The sequence below is a fragment of the Manis javanica genome, chromosome 4, assembly GCF_040802235.1.
Source record: "Manis javanica isolate MJ-LG chromosome 4, MJ_LKY, whole genome shotgun sequence".
NCBI lineage: Eukaryota > Metazoa > Chordata > Mammalia > Pholidota > Manidae > Manis > Manis javanica.
Window position 1 is genome coordinate 147756538 of NC_133159.1, and position 14995 is coordinate 147771532.

A 14995-nucleotide genomic window follows, 5' to 3' on the forward strand; every position below is an offset into this window, starting at 1 on the left:
TCAAGAACGTATCTGCTGAATACTCAAGTCTGAATAACCAGTTTCAGTTTTTTAAGTAAAAGCAGTGTTTTGTGGATAAAAAGTAAAGATTAATCAGCACACAACTCAAATGATTGCACAAGAGCTTTTCCCCAAGACAACCATCACCTTACTTTGATATGCGGCGAAAGTGTTTTTGTGTATACACATAGATTATTAGAAGTTATGTGTACTCAAGTGTTGATATTTAATAAAATTAGTAATTTTTACCATACATGAAGATATTTTTAAGTAAAACTGCCTTTTGTTTTTCAACTGTGAGTGTATGATGGTGAAGATACCATAGCTCCTAGTACATCTAGTACCACTGCTCTGTCATGCTCAACTGACAGCAGTTTTACCCACTACTTCTTTTGCACGAATCATCAGCACAAATGTCAACAAAGTAAAAAAGGTAATGTCTAAAGAAAAGAGTTTTGACCTCATAGATCCATGAAGGGTCCTAGGACTTCCAGGAGTCCACAGACCACACTATGAAAACCATTGTCTTAAATAATCGATGATGATAAAAGTCAGAGGAGTGCTTACCTCTGGGGATGGAGGAGGTCAGAATGGGAAGGGAACCAAGGGAATTTAAAGGAATTCTAGAAATGTTCTGTGTCTTGATCTGAGTGTGGCTAATTGGGTGTATATGTATTTTTAAAAATTAAAGCTGTATACTTTAGGTTAGTGCCACTACATGTATGCTATAACAAAATTTTTTTAAAAAGGGCCTTTGATTCTAAGTCTTACGGTTTTTGTATGCTGGTATTTTTTAAGGCAAGTATTGAAGGGAATATCTAAGCCCTACTACCTGTTTCCACCTTGTGAAGGAAAATTCCACTCTAGTCCCTAAGAAGGGAAGAGAATAGAAGGAACAGTTTTAACTCTTTTCTACTCCCTCCTATACTCCTCCCCATAGGAAAAGCAGTGACAGGAGAAAGAGCTATCTGTCCATTTGTGACACAATCCTTCAGAGTCCTCTTAATTTCAAGTGGTCCACCTTCAGAAGGAATAAAATTTCTGCTCACCTATACAGAAAGATTGCCAGGGCAGGCCCTACCAATGCACAGAAAAGGCCTCCAGTTTCACTGTTAAGTTTAATGTAGAGAGGGTTGTGATAGGGTCCAAATTAAGCTCTATCAGTAATAAAGTTAATATTTTTACTTCCATTTTTCTGATACCTGCATATTATTTCTAGGTTGGTTCGAAATTTGGGAACGGAGAGTAATCAGTGTTATTTATTGGCTTTCTCAAATTCCAAGAGGAAGGGCTTTGTAATATCTTTTAGAATATTCCAAAAAACAGTGTTCAATGAATATTTATTAAGTTTGAAATGATATGATATCTGAAATTCATTTCAAAATATCTGGGTGAGAAGAATGTGCTGGGATACAGGAGAAGTAAGATGGAGCATGGATTGATAATTGTGTCTGTGTGACAGGTTCATGGAGTCTTACTCCTTTTGTGTATATTTGAAATCGGCCATAATACATAATAGGCCATATTACATGTGAAATAGGCCATAATACAAAGGTCAAAGGACACTTAACTGATCTTTTGGTTTGGGGGAAAAAAGGTAAACAAAGGTAGGATAGAGATTCAATACTCTGAAATAAATTTTCTGACAGTTAGTATGTTTTACTATTAATATTTACATTCAAATTTGGCCTGCTTGCCTTTTATGTTTGCTTTCTGTATTAATCTTTTTTTTAAATTTTGGTATCATTAATATACATTTACATGAGCAACACTGTGGTTACTAGATTCCCCCATTATCAAGTTCCCACCACATACCCCATTATAGTCACTGTCCATCAGCATAGTAAGATGCTGCAGAATCACTACTTGTCTTCTCTGTGCTATACTGCCTTCCCCATGCTCCTCCTACATTAAGTGTGCTAATCGTAATGCCCCTTATTCCCCTTATCCCTCCCTTCCCACCCATCCTCCCGAGTCCCTTTCCCTTTGGTAACTGTTAGTCCATTCTTGGGCTCTGTGATTCTGCTGCTGTTTTGTTCCTTCAGTTTTTCCTTTGTTCTTATACTCCACAGATGAGTGAAATCATTTGGTATTTCTCTTACTCCGCTTGGCTTATTTCACTGAGCATAATACCCTCTAGCTCCATCCATGTTGTTGCAAATGGTAGGATTTGTTTTCTTCTTATGGCTGAATAATATTCCATTGTGTATATGTACCACATCTTCTTTATCCTTTCATCTACTGATGGACACTTAGGTTGCTTCCATTTCTTGGCTACTGTAAATAGTGCTGTGATAAACATAGGGGTGCATATGTCTTTTTCAAACTGGGCTCCTGCATTCTTAGGGCAAATTCCTAGGAGTGGAATTTTTGGGTCAAATGGTATTTCTATTTTTAGTTTTTTTGAGGAACCTCCATATTGCTTTGCACAATGGTTGAACTATCCATATTAATCTTAATTGTAATTCATTTAAACCTAACAGCTTAAGCATGCAAGCATTATTACTTAAGACTGTTGATCTATTTTATGTTTGTGAAATTAATAGCCAGTACTAAACAAAATGTTTGAAGAGGTAGTCAAGGTATTAATAATTATCAGAAGCTAATACAGTGCTTAGCATTTATATATTATTTCATTAAAACCCCACTACTATGGTATTATATCTCTAGAAAAAAAATTGGGTAAGGTCACATAGCCAACAAGAGGAATGGGGATTCAAGCACAAGTAGTATGATTTCAGATCCCACTCTTTTTACCACTAATTATGCTGCAGCTTCTATGCTGCCATTCATGTAACTCTTTTATTTCAGTTCTACAGATAAGCTATTCATATTGGTCTTTATTCACATATTCTTCTATTTGTAAAGCTTAAAGATAAATTCCACAATGATAATACTCACAAATTACTTGTTAGATTCATACGGTGAAATCCTGGGGAGTAACTAAGGGACTAATTAGGAAGTATGCCATTCCTCTCTAAGGAATTACTTGGTGGTAGCTCTTTCATGAAATGATTTGAATTCCTTTTCTTTCCAGTTATCATATAAATCACAGAGCATGTTTGCCACTAATTTCTCTTTTCCCTCAAAAAGCAGATTAAATAATTCCTGACTTTACAAATAACCACTCTATATATAAAGATTTAACTTTTAATTAGTTATTTAGTTAATTAATTATGAAATGTGGAAGAGAGTATCACAGATTTACACCACTTGTTCACAATTCCTCTGCTTATGTTCTCTTGCCTCCCTCTTTGACAGTTCACATATTTTTAGTTCTTTGAGAAAATCTTCTTTGAAAAAATTCCCATTTCACTTTATTTATAGCTTCACTAAATACTTCCCAGTTTTTCATTCTCTATTAACTTTTCATCTCTTATATAGTGTTTCATAATTACTTTGTGGTTGGCTTAATATCTGATAGAACAGGGAAAGTAAAAATTTTCTTTTGTATTTTTAATAAGATTTAAGTTCTGTGAAGGAAAGAAATATCTGTTCAGTTTTCTCTTAACCTTCCAATGTTTTAAATACTCACGAACATTCAATAAACATTGTAGACTTGTTTTACAATCATGCTCCAACCAGCATCATTAACATCTTTGTATATGTGATATGTATGTGTGCATGTGTATGTGATGTTTACAAAACTAATGACAAATAGGGTAATGTGCATCAGACATACACACCCAAAAAAAAAACAGACTTCAAAATTAAGTATTTTCTGGTACTGGAAAAGACAGCTTCATGCAAATAAAACATATTCTAATGTTTGAAGATATTATCCTATCTTAACTCAAAGTGGAATTATTCAGTAAATCAAACAACAAAGTAAGTTCCTTCCTATTTCTAAATTCATTTGTCCATTCAACATTTATGTTGCACCTTGGAAACAATATATATGATTTAAAAGAGTATAAAGACCTTGTAAGGACTGGAGATGGTACACACAAAAGAGCATTTCTCCATATGGATTCCCTGGAACACTGCAGAATTGTTTCTATATTTCAAGTGGAAAAAAACTAGTGAAATTTATATTTGTAGATATAAGAAAAAAATTAAACACATCAATAGCACAGAAGCATAGAAGGAGAATATTCAAACTATATATTGGTACACAGCAATATTTACCAACTAACCACCACATGTATGCTCTCTTCAATAATAAATGGTTTTGGTTATGTATCTTGTCATAATGGCAAAGATTTTTCTGTAATGATATTTAATTTTTCTAAATTTGCATACAGTTTAAGAGATATCTATCTATATTGCTGAAAATAAGTACATATTAGTTTGCTTTATTAAGCAGGAAAGTACTGTTAAATAAATAAACAAGTGACTCTACTGCTAATAAGGTATCAGTAGGTATGAGTGAGTCAGTTAAAAAAAAGTCCTTACTGACAAGTGAGGAAGAGTTCTCTGAAAACAGGAATGAGGAAACGAGCTGAAGAGATAAAATCAATACTTTGATGTTCCACATGTTTCAGAGTGCCACTGCAGAATGCTACTTCCAGTGGCACTTTGAGACTGACTGGTGACTCAATTTCCTCCTTGAACAACCAATTAAAGTTGGGTCCAAGCAGCCAGTGTCCAAGAGCAATCCTTACCCTCAAACTTAGTACTTGCCAAACAACAGGTGGCAGGATGCCCAGATTGTGACAGTACTCTGCTTGGAGACCAAAGGTGAAAGATTAGGAGAGAAGGTGGGATTTGATTAATTAGTGATTTTTAAAATTCTTTGGTCACTGAACCCTAATAAATAGACCTCTTTTTAAAAAGCCTGTTGCTTAATTCAACTAGCCCACAGAGATAGGTTAGGGAGTATTATAGGAAGTTATTTCCCCACTCTTATTTCTAGCTAATTCATTGGGCATCTGAAATAAATGTATATACAGTCTGATTCAAATGTAGGAAAATACATACTTAGAAGAACTTCAAAATGTTAACAGAGATTATGTCTGAATAGTAAAGATTTAAAAACTCTTGTTCATTTTTTCATTGCTATATTCTCCAAACTTCCCACAATAAACATGAGTTACTTATGCAATTGGGAAAAATATTAATGAAAGTCATAGTTTCATAGAAAAATTAAGGAAATGGCTTTTGAGAATATTGCTTGTTCTACATTTAATCCAAAGTGTATTATCTTTGGTCCTATTGGTCTTCCATCAATACATTGTAATTATAAAAAAGTATCCTTTGGTCAAATAAACTTAGTAAACACATAGCATCTAGCATGCAGTAGTTAATTAGCAGACAATAAGCTACTATTTAATTATGTTAGGAACACTACTGTTGGCTAAAGACATGAGCATTAATAAAATTGTCCCTTGAGGAATTCACAGTCTACTAAGGAATATTCACATATCCTATTACAATATAATACAATAAAATGTGTGCTTTAAAGAGGTAAGGACAAAACAAGCCTACAGCATTTAATTTTTGAAACAGTATTTTCCACTTTCAAGGACAACCAATCTTATTAAAGGGCAAAAACGTTATTAAAAGTTTGAAAACATAAGTATAGGGTGATTTCATTCCTTCAAAAGCAACTCAAAGTTCTATTGCAAAATTCAAATGTGAGTCCTTCTGTATCCATGCTTATATTTCTAAACAGTTTTACAGTTTTTCTAAGTGCTTTTTATACACCTAACCCTTATAACAACCCAAAGAGAAGCAGGGGAAACAGTCCCCTTTTATGGATAAGGAACCTAAGGCTTATTCCAAAGGCTAACTAGTGGCAAGTCCAGAATCTGACTCAGGTAATTATGCCTTCATTGCAAACATAATAAAATACTCATTAAGGGTTTCAATTTATAGCAATTTAGGTGTATATACTATACACACATATAATGACTAATGTTTCAATCTTGTAATGGTCATACATCCGGTTTACATGAAATATCAGATATGTGCAGTTAGGGTGACAGAGAATTAACCCAAATGTTAGTGAAATGGACAGAGAGGCTTAGTGGTTGCTGTTATCAGTGTCCAGCAATAAAAAACAAGCAAGGAGTTGACTCCTTCCTATTCTATTATTTTCCGGAAATAGTATCTTGAGTTACAAAGTGTTTTTTAGTAAATACCTCCTTTATCACTCTGGATACATCTCTATTATTTGGTGCACATACTCAACAAAAGTGTATTAAGCACTAACACATAAGAACTTACTACAGTACATTAGGGACTTACTACAGTGCATAAGGACCATCACGCAGGTAAACAGATTTCAAGATATTTAGTTTCTCGTGAAAGGTTCAGTTACATCTTTGAACATACAAATGCTGATGGCACATTTACAAGTAATTACCAATGGAAATTTTTATTTAATGGGTGAAATTGAAAAAACTGAAATGACTTAATATCTAGGAAGAAAATATTTGTAAGGTATTTCCAAAAGTAAATGAGAATTATGAGATATCACCTCATACCAGTTAGGATGACCAACATCAAAAAGACTAGAAACAACAAATGCTGGTGAGGATGTAGAGAAAGGGGAACCTCCTACACTGCTGGTAGGAATGTAAATTAGTTAAACCATTGTGGAAAGCGATATGGAGGCTCCTCAAAAAACTAAAAATAGAAATACCATTTGACCCAGGAATTCCACTCCTAGGAATTTACCCAAAGAAAACAAGATCCCAGATTCAAAAAGACATATGCACCCCTATATTTATTGAAGCACTATTTACAATAACCAAGATACAGAAGCAACCTAAGTGTCCAACAGTAGATGAATGGATAAAGAAAATGTGGTACATATACACAATGGAATACTATTCAGCCATAAGAAGAAAAAAATCCTACCATTTGCAACAACATGGTGGAGCTAGAGAGTATTATGCTCAGTGAAATAAGCCAGATGGAGAAAGACAAGTACCAAATGATTTCACTCATCTGTGGAGTATAAGAACAAAGCAAAAACTGAAGGAACAAAACAGCAGCAGACTTACAGAACCCAAGAGTGGACTAGCAGTTACCAAAGGGAAAGGGTTGGGGAGGGTGGGTGGGAAGGGAGGGAGAAGGGGATTAAGGGGTATTATGATTAGCACAAATAATATAGGGGGGCACAGGAAAGGAAGTATAGCACAAACAAGACAAGTAGTGACTCTATAGCATTTTACTATGCTGATGGACAGTGACTGTAATGGGGTATGTGGTGGGGATTTGATAATATGGGTGAGTGTTGCTCATGTGAAATATGAGCATAAGATTGTTTATCAATGATATCTTAAGTAAAAGAAAAAAATAGAAATACAAAAAAAATAAGTAAATGAGAATTAGTGATCTAGCTTATCCTGGTTTTGATACTTGCTATGTTGATCTATTACACATTTTTTAAACCTCTATGAAATGCTAGTTTTATTCCCCTGTAAAGTGTCACAAATTTTCAAAGATTAACATGATGTATTTCTTCTAAAATAAAATTTAGATCATCCATAATTACAGTTTGGTTGGCTTTTTAAGAGGGCCTAGTTTTATTTTAGTTTGGTTTGGGTTTTTATTAAATACACTTTTCTTTTTTTAAATCAGTGAATGCAACTGTAGTGTATACCACCTATATCCAGAATAGGACTACTACCATTGAAAATTGCTTTGATGGCAACAGCTTAAACATTAGAAGTTGGTTTTGGCCTTAATGGTTGAAGCAACAGTAGGTATACGTTATCCCACAGTTTACCTATATATCTATTAAAACACAGATAAACTAAATAAGCAATAACTTGGCATTTAACTGGTGACCCCTTACAACCTTTGATGCTTTTCACGACTGGCAGACTAGCATAACCACTTAAGTCTCTCTTTAGAACTATATTTAACTATTAAAATTATACAGCTTATACAGAAGAAAACTAATGTATTATGTATTTTTGTGATATTTAAAACCTTATTCCTGGCCATTTCTTGTTAGAAAAGGAGTTGTGGAACTAAGTCAAGTTTTGGATTGTAAACTCCCTTCAAGCATTATATTGTATCCCAAGCAATTTTAACCTAGTTCAGCATTCATCTCTAAAGAACAGTTAAAAATTGAAATAACTCAATTTCACATTTTATACATCAAGCTCGAAATGAAATACAGACACATCACTACACAATAATGAAGAGACAAAGGTTTGGCCTGCTGTCTGGGAACTTTGAGGACGGACTACCTAGGCTCCTTTTAAGAAGACACTTTTCCAGAAGAAACTTGTTTTCTTGAATCAATACTGTACTGTCAAATTAAATCATCATTTTGTCTTTTGGAAATTTAGGTGTCATCGCTGGGGTGTAGGCATGGGGTAAAAAAAAAAAAGTGCAGGTTTGCAGCGTTGGGAACTAGGACGCTCCAGTTTTGTCCCAGTTCAGCCCAAGCTCTACCTGTGACCTTGGGAGGTGTCCCCAGGTCTGGGACTTCCTTTCTTAATTATCAGTACCCAGAGAGCGGGGTCGAGGCGGAGAGGGTGCCCCAGACCCCGGGGGATGCAACACGCTCGGTTCTCGCAGTTCCTCATCCCTGGACGGGCGTCACCGCGCACCTCCGCACAGGCTCGGCCACCGGCTCGCTGGGCGCAGTCCGTCCCTGGTTCCCCCGCCCGGGTAACCCCCGGCTCTGCCCGGCGCTCGCCCCTTGTGACCCGCTCCTCGGAAGGGACCTTGCCATCATCCTTCCATCCGCCGAGAAACGCTCCGTCTACCCTTCATTTTCACCCTGGTCTTTCCTTTTTCAGGGAATCCCGGGCCCCGCCACACTCGAGAGATTCCCCCCTTGGCTCTGTCTCCAGACCCCTTTCCTGCCCTCAGGAGACTTCCCCTGCACACCGTCTTCACCGCCGAGGGGGGTCTCTATTCACGCATCCCCATTCTTCCTCAAACTCTCACGTTTATTCCACCCGCCTGTTTTGTGCAGAGCTCCAAAGGACCCTCATCTCCAGTCGGAGAGAAAAGCTTCCCCCACCTCCGCCACCGGGTTTTGGGGACCCCTCTCACCTCCGCGGTGAGAGATGTGTTTACTGAGGAATCTCTGCTTCTTTCTCGGGTGCAGCAAGGTCGGGTATTTGAGCAACAAAAACGAGGTTACCAAGTACCCTCCCAGGGTGGAGAGAAGGTAGAAGACCGCGGTGGACGACATCTCCGCCACCGTGCGGGAAGTCTCCCACCTCCGGGCCCTCTGAACTCCGCTGCGGCGGTCGCAACGGCGGCGACGGCGGCTCTAGGTTGCTCGCCCCCAGGCGGTGCCAGCGGCGCAGCGCTCTTGTCCGCGCTGGCTCACCACGCAGGCGCAGGGGGGCCCTGCCGCACGAGCAACAAAGAGGCTCCGGCACGCAGGCGCGCCCCGGCTGCTGGGAAGGAGCCTGCGGAGGTCTTGTAGTGAGCGCTGGTCGCCTCGCTTTGTGGTTGGACCCTCTGCACTTCCGAGGGCCTCCAAAGTGGGGTAAAAGCTTCGGAAGACCCTGCCGATGCCTTCGCCCTCACTCAGGCAGAAGGAGCTACTCAAGGATAGCCTTCACGAAGGCCTGACATAATTAGAAAATCCGCATCAAAACGGAAAGATTCCAGGGTGCATCTAGGAAACCCAGAGAGCTAATACGGATGGAGGAGTTAATACTTGCTAAAACAAGTAGTAAGCCAAATCCATTTGTCTAGCCGAGAGAGAACGTCCACTGGTGTCACACATACCATGAAAGGCACTAGTTTATCAAATATTTGAGAGACAAACTCGTCTCTCATTTTACTGTGAAAATGCAATCCCCATGCCTTGTAGGCTGTCAAGAAATGTTTGTTGACTTATAAAGTTCATTTAAAGTAAGAAAACGCTGGCAGAGTTATACGTTATCGCTTAAAAATCTTAGGAAGACTGGAAACAATTCCATAAGGCTGAACCGGTTTCCCTTTCGACCCACGCGTTCCAAACTACTGCTCTAAGAGCCACGTTTAAATCCAAAAGATTTAATCCAGGGCTGAGGGAGAAATTCTGGCAAGAGTTAAGTCTCCCACAGAAGTAGATGGCAGAGAGATTATTTAAAATCTTGTGATTCTTGACTCTGACCTTAAGCAAGAGTCTGTTTATCTGTAAAATGAGGAAGTTTTTACCAAATGGTATCTTCCAATTTTCACATTGTATTAATGAACTTGGTTCCCAAAGTTTCTAGCTTTCTTTAAGAGTAAATAAATTTAGAAGATTCTTGAAAACAGGAGCCTTCATTAGACTTTAAAAAGTAGCTGAAACAGACTTTTGTATCAGTGTGCCATGATTAGTAGTCTATTTCTTGATCTAACTTCAAAGTACCTAAAGAAATATCAAGGCCTTTGTATAAGAATACGAACTAAGGTTAAGAATCTTCAAACACACCCAACTTAAAACATTTTAAGGAAACTCACAAGTTGAAAAACACTGCTTTGTTGAACAGACACATTGTTAAGTATCTGTTTAGGACTGTCAAACTATATCCTATAGGTTAGCTGATACATATATTTGTTTCCCTTTTCCAAATCTCACCTGATAGCAACTATTCTTTAAATTATATGACTACTATTTATGATGAGTAGTATATATCAAAAATATCAAATCTGTGTAACTAAGAATATTTAACCTTCAAATATAGAGGCATTGGTGGCTTCATAGAGTCCTGAACTTAGAATCTAAAAGGGGTTCAGAACATGCCTCCCCAAAATGTGCCACTTTGGCACGTGGACTATTTTGAGCTGAGGTAATCAAGACCCCAAGGGCATAAGGAAAACTTATGCCCCTCCTATAACTACTTAAAAGAATTTAAATTGAGGGGTTTTCTCAGAATAGCAGTTTTTACCAGAGATAAATTTTATCTGAATGACCCATCTGTACGGCAGGGCAAATCTGTGTAATTACCAAACATTTGCTCTTTATTGCCTGTGGACTGCCCTCGACCCTGTTTTTTGTTTCTTGTTTTTTTTCATCTCCAAATAATAAAGGTCTATTGTGTTCTGTTTTGTTACACAAAAGTTGGCATTAGGATTTCATATAAGAAAAATTTGGATCAAATCAGTGTAGTATCATGAAGAGTTCTTAACGAGTTAGAAGTAGTTTCTTGTCTTTGTTCACTGTTTCTGGGCCTCAGTTTCTTAGTTTCTCCATCCCTATGAAGAAGGAGTTGGACTGGAAGACTTCAGATTGTATAATCCTGTGCCCATATTTTCAGATGAACCTTGGTACCAGAGCCTTTTGGGAGCTCCATCACATAGACACAGTTGACTGCCCACCTGCTTCCCTCCGCTTCGAAGTTCCAGACCCTTATTCCATTCCTTAGCTCAAGGTGGCATTTATACCTCATTTTACCTTTCTGTCTTTGAACCTCTTATGTATGTAGGGTTCCTGTATGTGTAAAATTAAATTTGATTTTCTCTTGCTAATCTGTCCCATATCAATCTGATTCTTAGACCAGCAAGAACTTTGAAGGGTAGAGGAAATTTCTGCCTCTCAAGAAACGCATAGACGTAGCTATACCATTTACAAGCTGACTGACTTTGGGTGCATCACTTAATTTAAGCCTCAATTGCCCCATCTATAAAATGGGGATAATAGTATCTAACCTCATAGGGCTGTTTTGAGGATCTAATGAAATGAAATGAAAGCATTAAAAGTATCCTATATAAGTAAATCATTATGTCAGAAGGAGAATTTTTTTCTCTAAAATATTACAAACATATTTGGGGAAAATATACAAAATTATTCAAAATAAATAACCAAGCAGCAGCATGCAAACCATATTGGAAGCTCAAGAGCATTAAAGCTAATGAAAGAACAAGCAAACTGTAATAGAAGAGCATCTTTTGAATCTTGCACTATATGATCAGATATGTCTTCCAAGATGAAGGAGATCATATTTTGAGAGAAATTTACAAAGGGTGCCAAAGTTAATAAGACATTATTTAAACCAAGAAAAGAAATTAGTACAAGCAATCAATTATCATGGGGGAAAATGTTGAAAAAGAAAAGGTGTCAGACAGCCTGTTTCAATGGGTCTGGAGAGATTAACTACTTTGCCCAAAATGACACAGTTAGTGGCTGATTTTGTAACAGCATAGTTTAACTCTCTGTAGGACAATTTAGCAATATGTATCAAACTGTAAAATGTGTATATTCCTTGAACCATCAATCCTAGGTCTAAGAGTTTATTCTGCAAAGAAAACCTCACAAGCATTAATAAAGATGTAGGCACCATGGTGTTCCATCACTGTTTGTAGGAGCTCTAGATGGGAAATAATCTGAATATCAAACAATAAAGACAGATTATGTAAACTATGATAAAGGAAAATGATGCAGCCATTAACAGACTTTCATTTATTGACATGAAAAATATCTACCTTGTATGCTTGAGTGAAAAAGAGATTACAGAACAGAGATGTATTTTGATTACAATTATGTAAAATTGAATATATGTCAATATATGTATATATGCATAGAGATGTCTAGATGGGTATTCACTAAAATGTTGCAAATGGTTGGCAGAGCACTAGCAGAGAGGTGGAATTTCAGGGAGCTCTTGGTTTAAAAAAAATTCTTAAACAACAGATACAATGACTACATTTTTATAAAAACAACAAACGTATGCCCCAGAACAAAAAACAATGTTTTAAACGGTATGAACAATTTAGTCTTACAATTATATCGAGAAAACAGCTAGGATAAAATATAAATATCACTGAATGCCAAGTACATAAAACTTAGTAGGAGAAAGGAGGTATTAACTGCTGTGATATAGTCCTCTAAGAGTGTTTGGTATAAAAAGGAATCATGGGATATAATTTACACTTTAGAAATTTTTCTTATACCTATTCAAACAGAAATGTTTATTGCTATACCTATGGATAGGATTATTTTTTATTTTTAGCATGGAAAAATATTTAAATTGTATTTAGAAGACAATCAGGTCTGAGCTATCAGTTATAAACAGACAAGGAATAATAGCTATCCCTTATATTTATTCAACAGTTTAGAGTTTGTAAGCACTTTAATGAATATAATCTTTAACTGTTAGAAACCATGATTATCCTTTGAGATAAGGGAATTATTTTTTTTATCCCCATTTTACGGATCAGTAAGCTGAAGCTTTAGATGGGATCCAAGGCTAAGAGATGCAGTTAACTATTTCAAGATAGCAACCAATAACCTGCTGTGCTAACTTAAATATTACTAAGAGTTTTGAAAATTAAGCATAGACTATTAGCTGGCCCTTTTGCCATAATTTGGCATAATGTGCAAAATTATGCAGTGTTCCAAAAACTGAAGTTTTATTTGCCACATTGTAGGAAAGGCACAAAGTTGTTGAGACAGAACAGAAAAACAGCAATTATATGGCCAAAGGATTTAAGAGGTTGCGTTATATGAAGCATACACTGACAAAAACTAAACCCAGTTTGTAAAAGACCACAGAAAGATACAAGAGGAAACAGACAAACTGCTACATGTCATGGTGCTTACCACAGTGTTTTGTATGTATTAGGCAGTTTACCTGATTATAAAAGGTAGGACTAATACTAACCAGGACTTAATACCACCTCTAACACTATTATGATACCTTTAAAAAGTAAATTTAAGATGAATTATAATTATTATCAAGATTTCATTAATGTATCCCTCTATTAGGAGCCTTGTATATACACCTTTAATCCTCACAGTCACCCTTTGTGATAAACAGAAACTATCATTACCATTTTAGAGAAAATAATACTCAAGGATTAGGTAAAACTGTCCAGATTTCCTAAGTGATGGAGTCAAAATTTTTGGCTTCAGTGTATTACAGAACTATTTTAAACAGGAGAAAATATGGAATAGGAGGGAGTTTAAGAATGAAAAGTCTTGACACAGTTTGAGAGAATCAAGATTCAGTCTTAAAAGAAACTAAGATGTTTTGGGCCTACCACACCTGATCTTTCTAATGTTAGAAATTCACCCATTCACACTTCTTATGACCAGAGTTAAAATATTCAGTTGGAGGAATTGGCATGTAGTTTTCATTCTTATATTTTCTAAGAGCAGAACATAGAAAGAGTATAGATGTGAAATCAGAGCCCTCAATTTAAATTCTGACTTTGCTTCTCCTTAGCTATGTGATGTTTGACAAATTATTTAACCAATTCATGCTTTAATTTCCTGACCTATGAAATAGGGATAATATCTATTGTGCAGTGTTTTGAAGATTAGAGGAAATGTATGCAAAATGCTTAGTTAAGTACCTAAGTATATATTTATGAAATACTACAATTGTGTGCCATTCAATAAAGAATAGGTATTGTTACTTTTTTCAATCAGGCTTCCCTAGTCCCACTTTCCTCATTTCCTTGGTATTCTGTTCCTTGTAAGCCTTCTTATTTATTTTTTGCTAAGATATAGATTTATTGTTTAAGTAGTGCAGGGGAACCTAATTTTAAGTAAACCAACATGTGAAGCCATTTAAAAAATTTAGAATAATGTAATTTACTTTACAAAAAGATTTATCATGTTAGTCCTTTAGTCAGTACTCCTTGAATAAGATATGATTTACTTCCTACAAATTTTAATTCTATACAACTTTTAACAGACACATCAAAAGACTTACCAATAGGCCAAAGGATGTCCTGTGAAGTCCTTCTAACCGAGTTTAAAAACAATCAGTTGAAACATTTGCTTATATCTCAATTCAAAAAAAGACATCTGCTAAGCAAAGGACAATGCAAGTGCTGCTATGGAAGAAATACAATTTCTTTAGTAAAATCATCACTTCTAAAATTTGTTGAAGTAAGGTTTATATGACTAAAGAGAAAATCAGTAAGCAATACAAACTACATAGTCCACATTTCTCCAATGCAAGTCTGTACACCTGCTTATGGATAAAAACAAAGAAGTGCTACAATCATCTTCTAAGCAGGTTATAAATACAAACAGTATAAAAATTTTTGTATTTAAAAATTCTACAGAAATTCAAATTAGGGTGACCTCTGTAACCAAAAATAATTAAGGAAAATCATTTATTAATTTAAGCAGAAATGTGAAGTTGTTAGA

General features: G+C 36.1%; 1 protein-coding gene across 1 annotated transcript in view; it reads right to left on the reverse strand.

Annotated features, from left to right (window-relative positions):
- Positions 1-9239, reverse strand: part of GDPD1 (glycerophosphodiester phosphodiesterase domain containing 1) — a 64148-nt gene extending 54909 nt beyond the window's left edge. The window contains exon 1 of the mRNA XM_017662580.3: positions 8965-9239. Within this exon, the coding sequence (XP_017518069.2) occupies positions 8965-9106 (142 nt within the window). The 5' untranslated portion in view covers positions 9107-9239. The remainder of the gene's footprint in view (positions 1-8964) is intronic.
- Positions 9240-14995: the final 5756 nt, after the last annotated feature.